At 36.9% G+C, this 22,593-nt stretch overlaps 1 protein-coding gene across 1 annotated transcript; it reads left to right on the top strand.

The window, feature by feature from the left end:
- Positions 1–18,709: 18,709 nt before the first annotated feature.
- LOC111602137 lies at positions 18,710–21,604 on the top strand. Its single transcript, XM_023319085.2, has 3 exons — positions 18,710–18,779; positions 19,168–19,759; positions 21,499–21,604. Exons 1-3 carry the CDS (start codon positions 18,710–18,712, stop codon positions 21,602–21,604), a joined length of 768 nt encoding a protein of 255 aa, XP_023174853.2.
- The last annotated feature ends 989 nt before the right edge of the window (positions 21,605–22,593 follow it).

The raw sequence follows: 22,593 nt of genomic DNA, 5'->3' as shown, positions 1-22,593 counted from the left end.
GCAACTGCCTTGTTCCAATTGATCGCCTTAATGGAACAAGAAATGTTCTCAACGCGATTCGGGTTGGAAGTGCATTCGATATTTGTAAGCTTATATACGATCTTTGGGTCCGCAGCCTGGAAAGGGAAAATCCTTCAATATATTATAGCTCTCTATACTCAGATTTATTTTTACTCCGCTCCACTCTGGCCAGAAGATTATGAAGACCATCCAAGGCAGATACATTTCGTCGACTGTTCACTTTTCGAATGACAATCCCTGCCCTATATATAAAGAAAGTGAAAGTGATTTTTAATTGTTGTGAAATCGTAATAAATGAGGCGAAAAGTTATAAAATCATCATAATAAGAACGTGTACATCAATAAATATCTAAATTGCTTCAATGCTTTAAATCTATAATTGGGTAAAACTTAAATAATGATTCTGTAAATTTGAGAGAAAATGATTTCAATTGGAGCACATCAACCAGTATCAAGCGATATTTTCCGCAAGTGGTTCACGTTGTCAACATCATTATTAAATATTGTTTATAATTGTTGCGGAAGGTGAGAAATTGTTGTTCAGATATATTTAAATGTGTTTGCAAATGAATTTCTAATACTTTTTATATCATATTCAATGAAAGCATAAAAGGCCAATTATGACAGTTAATTGTCTCTATCAAACGTGGTCGAAAATTAGTTTAAAAATTTTTTTTTTTATTTGTTTTAATAGGTAGTAGATTTTATTTTTATCTTACTTTTTTAATTTTATTTTTGATATTTGCTATTTTGTTGTATTTTTTATTATTATTTATAATATAATATATAATTTATAATATAATATTTAATTTTATTAAATAATATTTTCTATATAAAAATTTATTTTATTCTATTTAATAATTTTTAATATTTTTAATTCGATTGTTTACTTATTTTGAATTTATTTTTGCTAAAGTCTCTTTTTATTTATTTAATAATATAAAATTTAATATTATTTTTACTAAATTTTTACTTTTTTATGTAAATTATTTATTTGTAATAATATATTATTTAATATTATTTTATTAGAATTTCTTTTTATATTTATTTATATTAGTTGATCCTATGGTTTCGTATTCGATAAAATTCCCTTTTGCTTAATTTTTACCATTTCCTTAATGTTAACATAATATTTTACGGTGCCCACGAATTGGGTGGGTCGATCTGCGTAGTTCTCGAAGAATTTAAGAGAAATAAGGTAAAAGCCAAGTGGGAAACTTGGCATCAGGTTCTCGTCAATGTACAAATTTCTAGCCAGCAAATGACCCTGAGAGACATTAACTCAATAAAAAGTTTCTCAATTAAATAAGCCTTCGACTATTACCGTTAGAGGACAACTGTGATTTACATTTGTATATTTCCTGATGACTTTCCAAAACATCATTCCGTACGGCATAAAACTTCTTTTCGCAATAAGGTCGCAAACATTGACAAGGGAATTGACCAGAAACGGATGATAGCGATTGTTGTAGTTGCGCTTAAACAGCTCAATCTGTACCTGTATAAATGAAATAAAAGATATACTTATATAAATCTGTAGTTTAAATATATTAATATCCTAATTACCGATGTATTTGTCAGAGGTAAAATCAGATCACAGTCCATGTAGACCAGAGCCTTATTCCAGTTAACAGCCTTCAGGTAACTCGTCGAGTTTTCCGCGAATGCTGGATCAGGAAAGCACTCAATATTTGTCGATTTATACACAACCTGGGCATCAGCGTGCTATATATAATAATTATATAATATAGTTACACTACTGTAATATATTAAATTTGATATTACCATATTGTTAAGGAGCGACAAGTACAAAATAATTCCGATTCGACAATACATTTCGTTCACTGGTAACGGGTGAAATTTCTGTAACTCTTATATATATTCTCGACTTTGGGAAATACTTTAAATTCCATTAAAAAAGTTTCAACTAACAGCTTTTTAATAGCTGGCGATTATCGTTATAAATACTTTTAATCGAAGCATATGATTTACATATATATATATAGATATATATATATATATATATATTTATATATTTATATATATATATATGTATGTGCTTATGCATATTTGAGTCCAAAACTGTGGCGTGCGGTTATTAAAGTAATTAACGTGTGCATTGTTACAATCAAGTAGTCGATCTGATATCAGAGTTAAGCAACACGCACAATTTGTAGCTAAAGCTTATGTTGTGTGTTTAATTAAAATCTTCCTTCAACTTCGCGTTAAGGTTGAAAAATATTCAGTTTAATGAGAATCACAGAGTGAGGTCACAATACATTTATTCAGTTTTGCAGCGAAAAGTAAGTAAAATGTGTGGAAAGGTTTTTCGGACAATAGCTATAGATCCAAAGTATTTTTGATCTAAAGTGAGCTTTAATTAAATTTATCTTTGTATAGCTCAAGTATTACCCTCTGCTGGGCATTATTGTGGTTCCATTATTGAATTTCTTTTTTTCCCTAATTTTGATCATTTCCATTGCTATAAAAAAGAACTTGATAACACCAATTTCAATGCTAGGTCTGTTTGGAAGCCCTTCGAAAATTTTTAGGGAAAACATGTAAGAGCCTAGAGGCAAAATGGGAATAAGATTCTCATCAATAAGCAAATCCCTTGCAAATAGATGATTCTGAAAATGTAAAAACTAAATTTCTTTAATCTTTAAATCAAGAATTATCAAGTGGATATTACCTTGTATGGGCAGGTGTGATTCATATTGGAATATTTGCCTAATATCTTAAAGAAAATTGTTCCGTAGGATACAAAGTTTCTCTTAGCAAAAATGTCACACAAATTAAAGGTGACATTGACCAGAAATGGATGATATTGATTAGTGTAGCTCTTCTTAAATGCCTCAAGCTGTATCTACAAAAACCATTAATAATTAATACAAATTTATTGGTAATGACATTATTATTCACAGAAATATTACTCAATGGCAGTATGAGATATGAGTCCATTTCGGCAACTGCTTTATTCCAATTCAGAGCTCGAATGAAGCAAGAGATGTTCTCAACGCGTTTCGGATTGCCTGAGCACTCGATGTTCGTCGACTTATAGACAATGTTTGAAGCCTCACACTAAAAATAGGAATGCAATTAATATCTTTTCAGTTCACTCTAATCACATGCTGTTTTACCACACTCCCGTAGTTGAACTATTAAATTTGTTTCTGTTCCTTAGCTTTACCATTTCCATGACTTGAACATAAAGTTTGATGACTCCAGCTAGTTCGATTGGTCTATCTGTAAAACCCTCGGTAACTTTAATGGAAAGCAGATAGAAGCCCAAAGGACTACTGGGCATTAAGCTTTCTTTAATTGTGAGATTCCGAACAAAAAGATGATTCTGTATGTGTTAAAGAATCTCAGTTCAACTAGTTCATAAAGCAACTTCGATCAATATATACCTCGAATGGGCAGCTGTGGTTGGCATTTGTATACTCTTTGACGGCTTTGTACATTAGAGTTCCGTAGGGTAAAAAGTTTCTTTTAGCAATGATGTCGCATACATTGAAAGTGACATTGACCAGGAAGGGATGATATTGATTGCTGTATCCCTTCTTAAATACCTCAAACTGGATCTGCAGTATAAATTGGTATTAGAAACAAGATTTATAAATCGATGTTATTAATTACTGAACAATTGCGTAGTGGCAAAACGAGATCACAGTCCATTTTAGCAATTGCCTTGTTCCAATTGATCGCCTTAATGGAACAAGAAATGTTCTCTACGCGTTTCGGGTTGGAAGTGCATTCGATATTTGTAAACTTATATACGATCTTTGGATCTGCAGCCTGAAAAGGGAAAATCTTTTAATATATTACACATCTTTTACACTCTAATTGATTTTTACTCCACTCCACTTTGGCCACAAGATTATGAAGACCATCCAAGGCAGATACATTTTGTCGACTGTTCATTTTTCGAACGGCAACAGCTGCGTTGTATATAGAGGAACAAAAAGTGATTTTTAATTGTGTTGAAATTGCAATAAATGAAGCGAAAAGTATATTATATGCGTTATATATTAGTAAATATCTTAATATAGAAAGTAAATAATAGAACAGCTAAATGAAAAATGAAAGAGATACCAAACAATTATATGCTTTTATATATTTAAAAAGAAATTAGTTCAATTAGTGTTGTTAAAAGTATTCAGTGAGAGGGCAGCTGTGGTTCATTATTATAATATATAAAATGATTAACATTAATTAAAATGAATATTAGATAAATTGATGACAATATTTAGTTATAATATTTTTATATTTAGTTCTAATATTATTGTTTTTTATTTAAATGAAAGAATGCAAGTCATGTTATCATATTATATCTGTAGATATATTAGACAAAATGTTAACGTATAATATGAAATAATGAATCTTTAATAATTACTTAGATTTAGAGGTCAAGTATTAGCCTATGGTGGTTATTAATGTAGTTGTATTATTGAACTTCTTTTTTTCCTTAATTTTTATCATTTCCATTACTTGCAAATACAATTTGATAACACCAACTGGATCGCTGGGTCTATCAGGGAAGCCCTCGGTAAACGTCATGGAACCCATATAGAAGCCCAAAGGAAAAATTGGCAGTAGATTCTCTTCAAAAACCAAGTCCCTTGCTCTAAGATGATTCTGTAAATGTAGAAGAAAATTAATTGTGTCTATACATCAAGAGTCGTCTATTAATATTTACATTCAATGGGCAGGTGGAGTTCACATTAGAATATTTTTTGACTATTTTATAAATAATTGTGCCGTAGGAGAAAAAGTTTCTTTTGGCCATTATATCACAAGCATTAAAAGTGACATCGACCAGGAAAGGGTGATATTGATTGTTGTAGGCCTTCTTAAAGATCTCGAAATGTATCTGAAAGAAATCAATTATTAGCAAGTAGGAAGCATTTAAATGTATATATATATAACCTCTGACAATTATATTTATCATTATATTATTTGCCTACCGAAAAATTGCGCAAAGGCTGCACGATATCGCCGTCCATTTGAGCAACTGCCTTATTCCAATTGATGGCCTTGAGAGAACAGCGCCTAATTATTTACTAATGTATTTATAATCATAATTACAGTATGTAAACATTTTAGTCAGTTTCAATCATTTATTTTTACTTGAAATTATTGATTTACAAGACTCAAATAATTGATAAATTGGTAGACTCAAATGGGATCATCTATATTCCAGACAAAGTACTATATCTCTTGTCGACAACAAATGCTGTCTAAAATATATTAAAGTATAATATTTCTTTTTATTATTATTTTGGTTTCTTTTAGAGGTTTTTTGGTTATGGCTATTTCTAGAACTTTGACAGGGAAATTACACGAATAAATATACTCTTTCCGAATTGTCAATAGAGCATTAAAAATTTATACATTTTAAAGTATCTGAGAATCAGTGCACTATAAAATTTTTTAAAATTATTGTTTGTTATGTTTGGACAGCTCCCGAACTATTGTTACCATATATAGATAATAACTGTGATAAGTACATATATTTCATCAATTGGAAACTACTTTTTAAGGGCCCTGTATATATTATCGATTGTTCAGTTTGAAAATCACTAAACACGATTTAAGCTAACTGCTTTTTAATAGGAGGAAGTTTTCGAAACTAGGCCTTACATTATATAATTAAATTTTTGTTTTGCATGAGTACATAAATATATATTGTCAGACATAAAGGGCTTTTCACTCTAATTTGGCAAGTCTAATTTAATAGCCCAGGAGGTATAGGAAGTCTGTTTGAATCCATGAGAATTGCACAAAAGGACAATGAAGAATATGTCTTCTAAACATTAAAGGGATAGACATACAGACATACCAATACATACCAAACGTGCATACATTCACACATATATATATATATATATATATATATATATAGGCATACAACCAAGAAAGTCTGGTAAATTCAAGGCAACTTTATTCCTTTCTTATGATCATTTTATTTGGAATGATTTTGTACAATAACGATTTCTAGTTATCTTTAGGTTTCCTTCTATTCAAGGGAACCTCCTCTATAGCAGTAACATAAGCCTTGATTTCCCCAACGTATTCGTATGTGTTAATATGATTTTCCATTAGGTAAATTGAAATTTTGTAGACGCCCAATGGAAATACCGGCAATAGGCTTTCGTCTATATACAAATCGCGGGCTACCAAATGACCTTCGTAGGGACAAGAATGATTGAAATTTGAGAATCTCTCAGATAGTTTCTGAACTATCTTGCCGTAAGCAGAAAAATTTTTTTTCGATAACACTTTACACATATTAACTGTGGAATTGATTAGAAAGGGTTGATATTGATTGCTATAGTCCTGTTTGAAGACCTGGATGCGAATCTGTAAGGTGATGACAGCTGAGCTCATTCCTAAATGAAATAGATTGTTCCTTACTTACTGATAAATTGCGCAGAGGTCTTATGAGATCACAGTCCATTTGAGCGACTGCCTTGTTCCAGTTGACCGCTTTCACAACGCATACAGAGTTCATAACAAACTGTGGATCTGGCAGACATTCGATCTTCTTCATTTTGAAGACCATCTTTGAATCGCAGCTCTGTTTGAAATGAATTTAGTTTAGCATATTTACACTTTGATATAAAGTAACTTTAGTTTACCCCTAGCCATATTAGAAAGAGGCCGAGTAGCGCAGTCAGTTTGCAGTCCATGATTTCAACTGCTCAGCTACAATAATATCGCAAAATATAAATATGTAATATATATAGATTTAGCTTTAGTTAATAATTGAAAAATAATTGATTTTTAATGAATTGTTTTCATGAACCGATTTTGCTTTGGACAAAGTATATCTAAATGTAAATAAATATATCTAAATGTAAATGAAATTGATTCCTAAGCCCGAGTTCAGTTTAATTTATCATTAATGCTAGTCTTTGCTTAGCTCATTTCAGCGACTAGTTGATGAGCCGAACTAGTTCATGAATCAGTTGTTCTTAAATGAACCACTGAACTATCAAAATAGTTACGCACTAGGAATCACTCATTAGCCGAACCACAGATTCAAATGAACCCTCTATGAATTTAAGCTGATTCATCGACTGGAGCTCGAACACCCATGCGTAATTACTTTTATGCCCAATCGATCGGAGTTGCCACGACTTTTCCTTGGCATTCAATAGAAATTTGATATAAATCAAGGTGATTATGAACTAAAGGTTGTTGCTATTGGCTAGCGCCCATGGCTGGCGGCTTAAATTTAACAACATAATCTATGGAATTATGGCAACTGTCATTGGAGCCGACGCTGTTTCAAAAGTCGCTGACGCGGCGTACGACAAAAGCTGATGATTGCCAATTGGCGACACGTGCACCAGTGCCACGCCCCCTCTCGCGCGACCAACTCCCGCTGGCGAAAAAGTATTGCATAATTTACGGCAGCAGGAAATATTGACACGGATATGGCAGCTGGCAAATGGCTGCTGGCAGTTGGCAGTTGCCAGTTGCCAGTTGCCAGTGGGCAGCGTTTGCCATTATTCTGCGCAGACTTGGTCCAGACTCCTGGCCGCAAGGCGCCACCATTTTGTCTCCCTTAATTAATTAAACCTGATTAACGAAAATTTTATGATTGTCCACTGGCAGGCAGCAGGCAATCAATCATTCCATCATTCCAGCTTTCGCCTCCGTGCGCGATTCTGTTAATTATTTTGCATTAAATATTTATGAGCTGACGGTCGCCAGAAAAAAGGCTTGGCTAATACAGCTAACGATGGCAAAAAAAATGTAGTGTAAAATTCATTAAGCGTGCGAAAAATTAACGACTGACAACAATAGCAACAACAACAACAACAACAACAACGACAGCGGTAACAGCAACAGCAACAGCCTTTGCCATAGCTAATAAATTGTTGTTCAACAGTTGAATGCACACAACATTTTGACGTTCGTTTACAACGTGAGCAAGAGAGTATATTAGTTTTGTGTAATGCTTGTGCGCCTGTATGTATGAACGATAAGCGAAGGACTAAATATTTGGCATATTAGTTAAGGCTGCTCGTCTCATAAGCGCTCAAATTGCTCAGGCAAAACAATTATTACTAGAATTACTTTTGGATCGTGAATCATAGAGCATAATTTTATTTTTCACAGGCTTACAGCTTGTACTTTAAAAAGAATTACAATTTTATGAATTCCTATTGATCTTCTCTATAAACTTGCCAATTTTTTTTTATAAAGATACGCCTCTAGATTGCGTACGACTTCAGGCAAAAACTATGTTGGAATCAATTAGTTTTGCAGCTATATCATGTTAAACCTGTTCTGTAGAGTAGGAAATTGAGGCTGGCAAGTTCAAAAATTATAATCTTTTATACTCCCTGCTAAATTTTGAAGTGTGAACAGCTAACATGCAGTCGGTGCGGCAGTCTTGCTTGTTCTCCTATTTTTTTTTGGTATTTTCAACTGCTGACTTCATGGCTCGCTAACTGAACAGATAAATGATTAAAATATCATTATGTTTTCTATGCTTACTTAAAAAATATCTTAGATCAGAAAAATACACTAGAGCAACTCTAATAGATTATTGAAATTTGTTTTCACAGGAAAACCTTCTGAATTTCGTAATCCAATTAAGGTTTCCAGAAATAACTCAAAACTGAAGGCAAGTTAGAAAAATTATTATGAGATTATCTACACTTTCAATATACTTTATTTACTTATATTTACAGAGAAATATAGATTATCTATATCTACATAATGTAGAGTTATAGATGATCTATATCCACATATGATTTATGGCAAGTGCATTAAGTCCTCGACTTTCCGCACACATCAACAACTGTGCAATTTTTTCTAGTATTTACTTTTATTTTTTTTATTATTTTTATTTTATGTTAACTAAATGTTTCTGTGTTAATTGAAATATGAAACAGTTATATCTTTACACTTAAATAAATTTACAGGTGACATATGCACAGCAAATGCATTTTAAATGAGGCTAATTAAATAAAATTATCAGGAAATTTGTGTGAACAGCTGAGAGTAGTTTAAACAAACATTGAAGTAAATTAAAGCTAACAAATGAGTTTCAGAGCAGGAGTAGGGCAGGGCCATTCGAAGCTAGCTAAAGCCGTCAACTGGATCAGATAGACACCTTAAGATATTTGTCTAAGACAGTTGAAGGCTTTTACCCTTATTGGAAACGGAAAGTTAAATGACATTTAAGGAGCCAACAGCAAAGTAAATAATTGTTTATTATATGCGTTGGGCTGGCCATCAAGAAATATCATTAACACGAATCAATTAATCAAAAAGCAATTATGCATATGCCCTGGAACCCGTTGAAAAGCAAGGTAAACCGGGCTTATTCCGTGAGAGTAGTGGGGAATTCTATTAAGTATTTAGACTCTTGTTCTCGCTCAATAATTGAGTCAATCTAACTCTGCCTGACTGACTAGCTGACTATCCGACTATTCTAATGTCTCTCTGCTTGTATGATTCTTCAATCAGACAATCTTTGAGAGCTTCAAATCATCGATTGCTCTTTCGCTTTCTATGAAACCTCTTTCTATATACTATTTGGTATATAGATAAGCTAAAATTTTATGCAGATAACAAGTAATACCTTTACAGAACATTTATACTAGCCATAGAATGAGAAACACGCCAGCTCAAGGAAGTCAAGGTATCTGCTAGTCGAGTCGAACTCGAGCCCATATACATATTTAGAATGTTCGATTTCAGACTGAAAATGCTCATTAGTAGAGCACAGAGGACACTCAGCAGTAAGCAAATTAAGGACTTCAGAAATGAAAGAACATTCGAGTTGAACCGGAAGGCAATAAGCTGGAGTCTGACTTACATGCGAATGCCAATTGCCAATGCATGGGATTTCGGAGCTGTCAAAAAACTTATTCAACAAATTTGCACATGTGACAGCTGACTTAACTGACTTAACTGACAGGCTGACAAACGGACAAAGGGACGAAATGGACAAGCGAGAACGAAAACATTTCTTGGCTTGATTCAATTAGCGCTAATTTAAAATGCCAGCGTGAGAGCCGGAAAAAACACACATATATATGGAGGGAAATGCAACCCCAATTTTCCACATGACCCGCATCAAAAAGTTGTTGTTCTTGTAATTTCCCTGATTTGTAGCAAGTGTAGATTGGCTGCTATTTTGTTTGATTCCACTTGTTGTTGTTGTTGGTTGTTGCTGTCCTTTTGGCAAGCGTTAACTGATACATGCGAGTCGCAAAATATAAAAACAAGCCTTATCCCATGTCTATGGAAAGCCATTGAAAACAACTCTGAAATTTGTCTGCGTAAATCAGACGGCGGAAAAACGTGTTGGGCATGAGTGACTAGTGAATGCTTTAAGTGTTTAATTATTTTCTATCTTAGCAGCAGTTAGCCTAGAGGTGAAATAATGTTTAACTAATAGCTCTTAAGGGGATGATATGTTCCAAGTTTGATGTATATACCTCTTTGAGCTGTTGAGTTTTGTTATATCTGCATTTTGTCTATGAAAACCTGGCAGAGTTAGAACAAGTATTGATTAAGCAAGAACGTAATTATCTAAAAACTTATTAAGACTCCAGCTGTAAATGTTCTACAAGAAGTTACATACTGGGATATTTGTTCAATGGCGATAGCTTCTATATTTCTTGACTTATGCTAAGAAAACCAAGTTTCACAATCGATTAGTTATCAATAAATACAAATTTTTTAAAATTTTAAATAAAAATAATAAATAAATATAAAGGTTTGTCTATAAAATTTTCATCTTTATATAGCCTAGAAAATTGTGTAGATCGATCTCATATTTATATCGATTTTTGTTAACTTAAAGAAGATGTTCAAGCTATTTTTCTATTTCATACTTTAAGTGCCTCCACTTAACAAATTTGTCTGAGTTCTCTTTCTGATGGAATTTCTATATACTTGCTTCATGGCTACGAACTTTTCTTTCTTCTCCTTTGTCCCAACCCATATACCCACTTTGACTTTTTACCATGAAATTTGGGGTTTTCGAGGAAGCCTGTTCCATAAATATATCTACAAATTGCTGTTCAGCCAGGGTTGAATTATTATAGATTTCACTTTAAATGACAGCAACAACAACAACATGTAGCTCATGTATTTTTGATGGGAGCCAAAATGCTCGCACTTAGCGCTACAAATGAGCATATAATGCGTATACGCACCATGGCTCACAGCAGGTTGGCAGCATAATTTTAATATCATTATCATGATCAACATAATCAGCGAGCATATGTGGCCTAAATGCACACAATGACAAATGCTTCAGTTGCTCTCCTAAAAACATGAAAACACATTTGTCTACCCGCAGGGGTTGTTCTTTGAGCTTGTGTGTGTGTGTGTGTGCTGCAAGTGCATATGCGTCTGCGCGTGTGTGTGTGTTTTAAAGGCAGCGTCTGCTAATAGGCCAACCATTTGTACGCACTTGCCAACTGACTGCGTCTAAATGCCACACACGCAATTAAATTAAATAACACCATAATTAATTACAGTGTAGCTACACGAGAAAAAAGTAAGCGAAGTGAAAAGAGAAAAAGAAAAACAATTCCTTTTGGCCACAGTCTTGATTTGTTAGCAGCATTTGGTGGCACGCACTCTCTACACCAAAAAGGTAGGTGTTAATGCTCGCCGGGGCCAACGCCATTCATTATTAAACTTTACGCATGTCTGTGTGCGTGTGTGCGTGTGTTCGTCTGACCGGCTTGAAATAAAGAATGATTTATGTTGCAAACGCCGACCACGCATGTTCGTTCTCACAATTAAACTTTGACCCCAGTGGCGAGGTTTTCCTTTCTATTTTCTTTTTGGTTGGGCTTTTCACTGCAATTTATACCCTACATGAATGGAATTTTATATAAATAAAAGAAAACAATTTTAATTTAATTGTATTTAGCGTGAACTTGGGCTTATAGAGCTCAACAGCCAATGAGAAATGCAGGAATTTATGCTTTTCAGAGAATGTGTTGGGTGAGCTGGAACAGTGTATCTTAAATTGTTAAAGAAAACTAGAAATTGTGCAGTTCCTATAAATATTTAACTGCTTAGTTAAGCCATCTCAATGAATACTACTTATTCGCTAATTTTAGGTTCCATATTCCATATTCCATGTTGCATGCTGCATGTTGCATGTTGCATATTCTAGATTGCATATTGCATGTTTCATTTTCCATGTTTCAGATTCTATGGCATGTTCCATGTTCCATGTTCCATGTTCCATGTTCCATGTTCCATGTTCCATGTCCCATGTTCCGTGTTCCATGTTCCCTGTATGTTTCATGTTCCATGTTCCATGTTCCATGTTCCATGTTCCATGTTCCATGTTCCATGTTCCATGTTCCATGTTCCATGTTCCATGTTCCATGTTTCATGTTCCATGTTCCATGTTCCATGTTCCATGTTCCATGTTCCATGTTCCATGTCCCATGTTCCGTGTTCCATGTTCCCTGTATGTTTCATGTTCCATGTTCCATGTTCCATGTTCCATGTTCCATGTTCCATGTTCCATGTTCCATGTTCCATGTTCCATGTTCCATGTTCCATGTTCCATGTTCCATGTTCCATGTTCCATGTTTCATGTTCCATGTTCCATGTTCCATGTTCCATGTTCCATGTTCCATGTTCCATGTTCCACGTTCCATGTTCCATGTTCCATGTTCCATGTTCCATGTTCCATGTTCCATGTTCCATGTTCCATGTTCCATGTTCCATGTTCCATGTTCCATGCATATATGTCTCCATGTTCCATGTTCCATGTTCCATCTTCCATGTTCCATGTATATATGTCTCCATGTTCCAAGTTCCAAATTTCATGTTCGAAGTTGCCTGTTTCATGTTCCATGTTCCATGTCCCATGTACCAAATTCCAAGTCCTAAGTAAGTAGGGTATTCCATAACCAAATATGCGCAGCTTTCATATTGTTAAAAATCAAGATGGTCGCTAAACTAAAGCCGCTTCTCTTCTGGTGGCAAGGCGGGCCACTAAAAGAGGAGTTCTCTCATAAAGTGCATCATAAATTAAAAGATTATGATTACGAGCAGTGCACAAAAGCGCACAAATCAATGGGCCATAACTCGTAATGCAATTTGGCAATAACTGAGCAAATGGCTGCATTGATTGCCAATATACACAGACGCACATATTTATATATGTAGTATAGATTTATATAAATATGTACTGTATAGCTGGGTCATCAAAAGCAGGCCATCAAAGCCCTGTTGCAAGCTTATCAGCGATATCTTTATCTGAGCACTCGTTATGCCCGCAGTACTTCTCGTGTTATATCAAAAAATTGCATGCATAAATGCGCTTAATGTTAACGAGCAGAAGTTACTGCCGATTGCTGCTGCTGTTGCTGCTGCTGTTGCCCCTGCTGATGTTGCTGCTGCTGCTGCTGAGGTTGTTGTTGCTGCTGTTGCCCCTGTTGATGTTGTTGCTGCTGCTGCTGTTACCGCTGCTGCTGCTGCCACTGCTGTTGCTGATGTTGCTGTTGTTACTGGGGATGTTGGTACTGCTGTTTCTTGTTGCTGTTGCTGCTGCTGTTGCTGTTGCGGTTGCTTTTTTGCTGGTAATGTAGCAGTTGCTGCTGTTGTAGCCGTTGCTGCTAGGAGTGTTGTTGCTGCAGCAACTGCTGCTGCTGTTGTTGTATTTGTTGCTGCTAAGGTGGTTTGTTGCTGCTGTTGCTGTTGTTGCAGTCGCTGCCTTCGCTGTTGCTGCTGTTGCCCTTGTAGCCCCGCCCATTCGCAAGTGTTATCATCATCATCATTACCGTCTGTTTTATCTCCTGCTGAAATATGCCCACATCCGTTGTTGGACGCCGCTTTTTCCGGCCGCGACTCCGTGTTGCAAGCTCCCTTGGCCTGCTGCAGCATAAAAGCCGCTGAGGCATGCAACATAAAACCGGCAACAAGCAGCGTTACGTGGCTTGAGGGAGGAAGTTCGAATCGGCAGATATCCTGTACTCCACTGAAGAAACGCCAGCTCCAACCATTAAGAATCATTCATACGGAAATGAAGAGCAAAAGTATTTTTGGATGTATAGGTTGCTAGGATGGAACTACTTTGCTTAGACTTTCAGTATGTAGAGCTCACATTACTGCAGAGGCCCTCTCATGTATCTATACAACCATCTGCAGAGCTGTGCTTCAATCTATCTATCGCTCTTGCTTCTCTCTAAAAATAGTCCTTTGCTGCCTTCAGCCTCCACTCCAATATACCCCATTTGCCACTTTACGCCTACAGGTCATGTTTAAGGTAAATGAATATTCTTCTTCTTCTTCTTCATCTGCTTCCAGTTGCATATTGCTGCGTCCTTTTTACAAGTGCTTTTGGCGCAGAGCAGCACGCAAAACCAGATGGTTTATTAAATCAGCGAACAGATATAAAAGACAATGGCCAGATATGGCGCCTAAGCTAAGGCGAATATAAAACGAAAACTAGAGAGAGACCTGAGTATGCAAAGGTGTCATAACTTTTGGCTTGACGTGAGCAAAAGAGTTGCTTGCACAAATGAAAGAGACCACAGAGGTTGGAGCTGTGTTGCCCTTAGATATCTTCCTCATGTTGAATGCGAATTTTCTGTTCCAAATGAAATGTATTAATTAATTTTATTTGAGACTTAAGACAAATATACGTAAGAGCAAATATATGTTGTGCTCTTTAAGCAGACGTCATCAAGCCTCTCTGCCTCTAAGCAACTGATTGTCTTACTTTAAAGTGTGGGAAATGTGTTTTCTGAAATAACACAAATTTTTTTCTAAATGGAATTCAGACTTTTTAAAGAGTCTACTCTGCATGAGATATTTTAAGAGATATTATTTTTCTATACATATATTTTTATGATAAAAAAGTGAGGTCATCCCTTGCCCCTCTATATGATATTCGGATTCATCTTCTTTATCTTAATCTATATTGTATTAAGACATGTTTCAGAAATGGTTTCTGCATGTCTTGAATATAACTTTTATTTATTCTCTATTTTTCTTATGCCCAAAGGCTTCAATATGTTTGACACGTGTTTGAAATCTTATTCAAATCATTTTGTGAGCACTCTGTTTGGTAAATTGTTTCCTTTTACAAATGTAGCGCATATTCAATTACTTCATGCGTACACTAATCTTCCATAGGTTTTAGCATCAGCTTTTTTTATTCTAGGAAAATAAGTCAAGTTTTATTATTCATATGATTGACGCAGACTGCGACAGTGATTTGGCTTGGGTCATAATACCACATGTTAATAGGAGTATTTACAGAAAGTACATCTTTTATTATGCATGTATGTTGTGCGTATGTAAGTTGTTGGGGTATTATATCGGGCAAATGCCTCATTGACTCTACCCCTTTCCCATGCTCAGGCAGTCATCGGCTGCATATCAGAGCAGGCTCTGCAGAAGGCGTCTCAATCACTTTTTGTTACGCTACGCAAATATTTGCAGAATTTCTGTATAAATATATAAATATATGTGATGTATATATGTGTTTATTTTCTCGTTAAATATGAAGAAAAGCCGATTATGCCGCACGATGTGGCAGCCAGAAAGAAGCCTGCCACAATTTCAGGTCGACTGCTTCGTAGGCCCCGCAGCGAACAGCAGCAGCAGCAACAGCAGCAGCAACAGCAGCCACACAGGCCTGATTAATGAGCTGCAAATGATGTTGTGCGCTCGACTTTGCTGTCAGTGTGCGTAAATCACAAACAATCGGGCTGAGAGGGGGCGTGGCCGTGTGCGTGTGTCGCCTGCAACATGCGAGAGGCAACAAAACTGCAAACATGTTGCTAATGTAGCTGCTGCTGTTGCTGCCTCTGCTCTTGTTGTTGCTATTTATGTAGCATTGGCATTGCTGAAGTGCGCAGACAACTTGGCATTCGATGCGTTTCACTTGTTGCATGGCAGCTGTTGCACTTAACTTCTAACACTCTATAAATGGAAAGTGTGAGAGGGGTATATAGGATACTGGCGAGTAGACAACTTGACTTATGATTAACTGATGATCGGATGGACCAAGCCAGAGTTTAGTTGAAGTCCACTACACACTTCTCTATATCTTAAATAAATTTAATTAAATTAAATTAAATTAAGATTTTGATGTCTGAGATATGTGAGAAAGGTTATTACCTTCCTTCTATTCCAAGCCACAGCTTGAGAGCCACTGCTCACATATCTGAGACATCTTTATCTTGAAGAAAGAGCCAGTGGATGAGAGATTAAGAAAAACTTTCGCACGTCTCACGCAGCTCACATTCCTGAAGTGAATTCTTGAGACGTAAGCTGAGGTATGTATATTATATTCTCACAGTTTGACAGTCACTGCTTAGCAATAGTAGTCAAGAGCAACGCGGACAGTTGAGCACCTTAAACCGCAAGCTAAAGTGAATTATTCCCAACTCACTGCAATCCAGATTACGCACAGTTTGACAATCACTGCCTTGTTATAGCATGTAGGCTGAGAGTCACCAGACAGAGTATCTTTCGAGTCGCTTGCACTTCAGCTGCAGCGCTTTTATTAGCTGTTATTTTAACAACCGAAAGCGACACAACAGACGCATCTCGCGCTGACACTTTGCGTACGCCCAGCACTTGCCACGCCCACGCCCACGCTCACGCTTGCGGGAGGAGGTTTGTTTTCGAAAGTTTGAAATGCCTTGCACAATTGGCAGAGACGCAAAACATTGGCTTAAAGCAGTTTTGCGTAACAAAAGCCGAACGCCTCGCAAGGCTGCCGGGCAAAAGTTTTTACAGCAGCAGTTAACAGCTATTCGGAAACTTGTAAAAAAGGGGGCCACTTGTGGGCGTGGCTGCCGCCCAACAATGGCATCTATATAGAATACGCTGCCTGGCTCTAGACCCAGTTAAAAAAACACTGAGAACTGCAGTTAGTGCTGGCTGCCTGTCTGTCTGTCTCTGGAAAGCGGCTTATGGCTTAATAAGTACTTGCAGCTGCAACAAAGCCAAATGTTAGCTTTTAAGTAGCCAAAAATAAGAATAAAAACTGCTAACAAGCAAAAAAACTCGCTCGTATGACTAACGGAAAATAAGGGTTGAGCAGAAGGCAGGCATTCGCCTTACCTTTGTTACCTTTTGACATGGTTTCGGGTTTCGCTCTGCAATCAGGAATATTAATATTTTTGTTTGCCAAGCAAATAAACGAAAGTAGACTGCGGTCTCTTTGCCATTTCACATTTGAGAGCTCTTCAATGATAGCCAAATATTTCCCGTATGTAGCAAGTGGAAGACACTGATTGCAACATCGATCCAATTTCATGTTGCAATCCTCTTCTGCTTATGATTATTCAAGTGTGAGCTGAAAGAGGGTCAAGAAAGCACGGCTGTCGAGTAAGCTGTTCCAAGAAGAATAATTGTATAAAATTTCTTAAAAATAAATTAACAAATTTAGACTTAAAGCATTTGAATGTCAAGTTGAACCAAGCAAACCTTAAGAGTTTCAATGTCAATTGAAAGTCCAGATTCAGACAAGTCAAAAATAATATATCATTTGTTGATTGATCTCAGATCATCCAAGTTATAGCCATGCAAAGTGCCAGAAATCTGTATTCGAACTCGAATCATTTCAATATAAAAGTTGTTCGCTGGGAACTTCTGAGCTTTGAAGTTGACCCAAACGTGAAAGTTATAAGAAATGCCGTCGAGAGGGGGAATTTCGTTAATTGTAAACATAAGAGCAGAGCTCCTCATTATGATTAATAGACTTGCAAATGACTTCTGCGAATCAAATTGACTTGACTATAAAATATTGTTTTCAGTGCTAAGAAGCAGCGACTAATGAACAGCTTCAATAGATAAATGTGAAATGTTGCTGAAAACTCGGGAGCCAATATTTTGTAATCAATTTATGGGCAAAAGCTGCTGCGCAGATTCACGAGTTGCTAAGGCAGCGCTAAATTATTGTAAATTATATTTTTGTTGCATTCTTAGGAGAGTTGTTGGGCAAGATGTTATAACAGTAGCTGGGAGCGAAAGTGAAACGAGTTATGATTCTGACTTGATACAGATACAGATACAGATACAGATACAGATACAGATACAGATACAGATACAGATACAGATACAGATACAGATACAGATACAGATACAGATACAGATACAGATACAGATACAGATACAGATACAGATACAGATACAGATACAGATACAGATACAGATACAGATACAGATACAGATACAGATACAGATACAGATACAGATACAGATACAGATACAGATACAGATACAGATACAGATACAGATACAGATACAGATACAGATACAGATACAGATACAGATACAGATACAGATACAGATACAGATACAGATACAGATACAGATACAGATACAGATACAGATACAAATCAGATTCGTATATTTCCATCTATTTATCAATATTGATAATCTAAACAAATTGTTGTGTCTAGCAGGCACGCAGCCAAAATTTATTGATTGGCTAAAACCGGTTTCTATTGGTCGTTGGCCTATTTCCATTCATGCCTCAGTCAAGGGTCAAGCGAGTATTAGACTTTGTTTTTTGTGTTTTGCATATGCAAAACGCGCTGGCGTTGGCTGATGTCAACTTTCTTTTGAGTTCTTCGACATAAAAGTTGAGCGCCAGCTGGCGATTGGTTTCAGTTAAGACGCGCCCGGTTTGTGGTCAAGAAGGCATTAGTCGATAGCCATGAAAACGCCAAATGCTCTGTGGGCCATTGCCCTGATTGGACTAAGCTGTCTGCTGACAACAGTGGCAGGTGAGTGGACTCTAGATTGCTTTTTACCTGCCCTTTGAACTGGCTTAAAAGGTGAATTTTATTGTGGACTTTAATTGACTTTTCACCTGACCTCTAAGCTGAAAATTATTTAAGTGCAATCTAAAATTTGCTCAGATTCAAAGAGATTATAAAAGATTGTGCTTAACACAGATCTTCACTTAGTCTTGGACTTAATTCTTAAGCTGACTTAAAATTTGAGCGAATTAAGCTTGTGCCTTGGTGCGACTATGAGTAATTCTAAAATGCCTTAACTTGGCTTTCAACATGATTTGCAACTGGATTAGCCAAAAATTCATTCAGCCCCAGCCTGACTTTGCTTCCGTCTAGCTTCCATTCCATTCCATTCTGCATTGCAATCTCTTTTTAGGTGGTCGCCTTGCGCTTCGTTCTTTGTCGCCGCAGGAGCTGCGCTCCGCGCTCGTCGAGGCGGGCGTCGATGAAGCTCAGCTGGCGCCCATGGGCCGTGTCACTCCCTCAGCCGTAGCAGGACTGGGCGGCTATGCGCTGGGCCTGTCAAATGGTTTGGGCGGCGCCCTGATCTTTGACCTGATCACCTCCAATGAGACTGCGGCCTATGTCAACAACCTGATCAACTCGCTGAACACGACAACAACCGACACCAGCAGCGGAGGAGGCGGCTCCACGCAGGAAGTTTGCTTCCAAAGTCGCAGCTTGAATGGCGATCAGCTGAAGGCACGCGCCAACGAAGAGTACGCGGATGCGACTGATGATCACGATCTGTACGACTATGAAGACGATGACGACGATTCGAGCTTGGGTCGCCAGGCCACAGACTACTACTACTCGGACTACGAGGACCCGATTGGCGGCGCTGGCGGAGTCACATGCATTGTGGTCAATAGAGGACGTGCCATACTGCGACATCGACGAAACGCCGAACTAACAGTGGAGCAACTGAGCAAAAGCCAACCAGAAAAGGAGACGCCACCAGCATCAAAGTCAGAGTCAGAGTCTGAGTCAGAGTCAGAGTCAGACTCAGAGTCAAAGTCAGCGTCTGCTTCGAGCCAGACAGCATAAATTTTAATCTGTATATGTTTATTAATTAATTTAGTGCTTAAGTCTATTAAAGTTTAATTGATACCACAAGAGAAGTGGGCGTGGCAGAGGCCATGACATGGCAATTGAAGGTGTGTGCGTGTGTGTGTGTGGGGTCCTTAAGCATGTATAGTAAAAGGATATTAAGAGTTGGGGTAGTTGGACCTAAAAGCTATTGTAAAGCAAGCAGCTACACTGAGCGAAATTTAAGTGGAATGAGAAGGTTTGCTAATAATTAAATAATACTAAGATAGTTAGTTCTTATATATATAAAAGCAAGCTCATACACTCAGCGAAATATGCATATAAATCAAGCTGTTGCACTGAGAGAAAATAATATTGATTAAGCCAAAGGATGAGCAATATTAATTACATATCATCAAGGCAGTCTGTTTGAGGTATTGAGAGTTAATAATTGTTTAAAACGATGGACTACACTGAGCGAAATTAAGCTTGAAGACAGTCTATAAACGGTTCATCTTAATAAATAAATAATAAGAAAAAAGAAATAAGTAAGTTATATAAAGCCCGGAGAGTCCGACATAAAAGTGAGTTAAGGCTAAAAGATACACAGAGAAAAATGATACAGGCAACTTGTAGAAAAGTAAGTAAGTAGCGATGCGTGTTGCTTTTAACTTTAATTAAATACACTGAGAGAAATTAAGCCAAAGAAGAAATGTGAATATTCAAAACCAAAAGCTGAATTATTTTGTAAGTTTCATTACAAATAAATTTTATCAGCTATCAAAGCAGCACTAGCTTGAGAATACACTGCTAAAAATACAAGTCTGTCCGATACACTGAAAGATTTTACCAGAAAATAGTTTCTGAGTCACAAAATATTTAATAAATAAGTAAATATAAAACATAAGTAAATATTCATTGAAATTGCCATAGCCAAATATATGCACTGAGAGAAAAATAAGTAAGTGTTGTGCAGAAAAGTTATAAGAGCAAAGTTGTTATAGAAAAGTTGCTGAAATGTGAGCGGCCCAAACAAAAAAGTATCTGCCACAAAATCAGAAAATCAAATCGAAGTGAAACTTTGCGAAGACAAAGTCGAACTTTGCGCGTTGTCTTTTCGCTCAGTATGCTTAGTCGAAGCTTGATTGAATTTTTCGCTTGGCTGATTTCATCAAAACGAGCCCAAAGTGGGGCAGGAGCAATAGGTGTGGGTGGCAAATGGAAAAGGTTTTTAGCCAATGCATATGTCACCATTTGCAATGTCATGCCTAGACACACGCACACGCTCACGCACATAAATAGAAATTAATGCAAACTGCCACGCAGCTACCCCTTGCCTATTCCGTGGAGAGACAGGCGAGCCGGTGGGGGTTGAGTGGGAGGGAGGAAAGGGAAATAAACACACGGCTTATGTAAACATTGAAATGTCATTGCCGGCACAGTTCAACGGCCGCGCCCATAAATCCTGGCCACAATTTATTAACTTTAACACTGGCCAATGTCAACGCAGTTCCTGGACAGCCACACACACGCACATCCTGGCCGCATCCTGTGGCATGCCAGCCGACCCCACTCCCAGCAGATTTCCTATTGATTTTGATGAGAAATTTATGTGGCCGCAAGACCTTTAAGACTTGCCTTATCCCCAGCATTATAATAACTATTAGGCATATTTCAGCCTGAGTTTTCGTTTCCTATCCGGATACATGCAGGTGGTTCTTGGCGGTGCCCAGTGGTTCATATCGGCGGTTGGGCCTTGGCCAAATGGCCATTGCATTAGCTGATATCAATTATTTATGCTAATGCGTTAAAAGCGAATTGGCATTGGGCATGGGCTGAAATGATTTAATTGTTGAGCTGAGTTAAAAGAGATGGAGTTAAAGAGAAAGAGAGAGAGACAGAGAGTGAGAGATACTGAGAGGGAGAGAGAGAAAGTGAAAGAAGGTGGGTGCAAGGCAAAGTTAAGACGAATCGATATAGACAATAAAAAGTGCTTGCTCATAGCAGATCAAGAATCATGGAGAGAAGGAAGAAGGTGAATGCAGAGAGAGAAAAAGAGAGAGAGATAGTGACAGAAAATGGAGCAGAAAGTGTTAAAAATAGGGAAAGAGATTGGGACGTAGAGCTAGAGAAAGAGATGGAGACATAGAGAAACATCGACAGCAAATTAGAGACAGAAAGAGAGAGGAGAGCGACAGTCAGTGAGTGAGAGAGAGTAAAATATGATATAGGACAGATTACAAAGAGGAATTGACAGAGCTGAACAGACCATGAAGATGCAAAGGGAGAGACGGAGAGAATTTATTAACTCTATCCTTCCCTCTAGAACGAGTTAGAGGGCACCACACTTAATAGAATACTATATAATAACATATAACATAGAACATATACATAACATATGATGGACATGGAGTGAAAGCGAGAAAGAGGTAAAGAGATAAAGTCGACAGTAATAATAATAAAAGTGAGCGCAAAGTCATTTATTCATCAGTAATATATATAATAGAAAGTATATATATAAGATATTATGAGATGGTAAGAAAATCTATGCTATATGCTCAATCTGCCAGATATCATGAAAACGTTAACCAAATACTGCAAAGAGTTAACACAGCAAAGCAAACTGGCAATGCTTTAAGCCCAAGAACCAAATCAAAAAGCAATTAAAGCTTAGCAAAACTTTCAGCACACGCTCAAATACAATCACCCTTTCTCCCTCTCCCTCTCCCTTTCTCTCCCTCTCCCTCTCCCTCTCTCTCGTGCACACCCTCAC

This window comes from Drosophila hydei, unplaced genomic scaffold (assembly GCF_003285905.1).
Source record: "Drosophila hydei strain 15085-1641.00,03,60 unplaced genomic scaffold, DhydRS2 tig00008125-arrow-arrow-pilon, whole genome shotgun sequence".
NCBI lineage: Eukaryota > Metazoa > Arthropoda > Insecta > Diptera > Drosophilidae > Drosophila > Drosophila hydei.
This window is presented reverse-complemented; position numbering and strand designations above follow the sequence as displayed.

Bases quoted from the DNA above. Each gene is read 5' to 3' on its own strand.
- LOC111602137 (XM_023319085.2), top strand. From the start codon at position 18,710: ATGAAAACGCCAAATGCTCTGTGGGCCATTGCCCTGATTGGACTAAGC. The intron at 18,780-19,167 runs GTGAGTGGACTC...ATCTCTTTTTAG, and splicing joins TCTGCTGACAACAGTGGCAG to GTGGTCGCCTTGCGCTTCGT. The intron at 19,760-21,498 runs GTCAGAGTCAGA...GGCATATTTCAG, and splicing joins GAGACGCCACCAGCATCAAA to CCTGAGTTTTCGTTTCCTAT.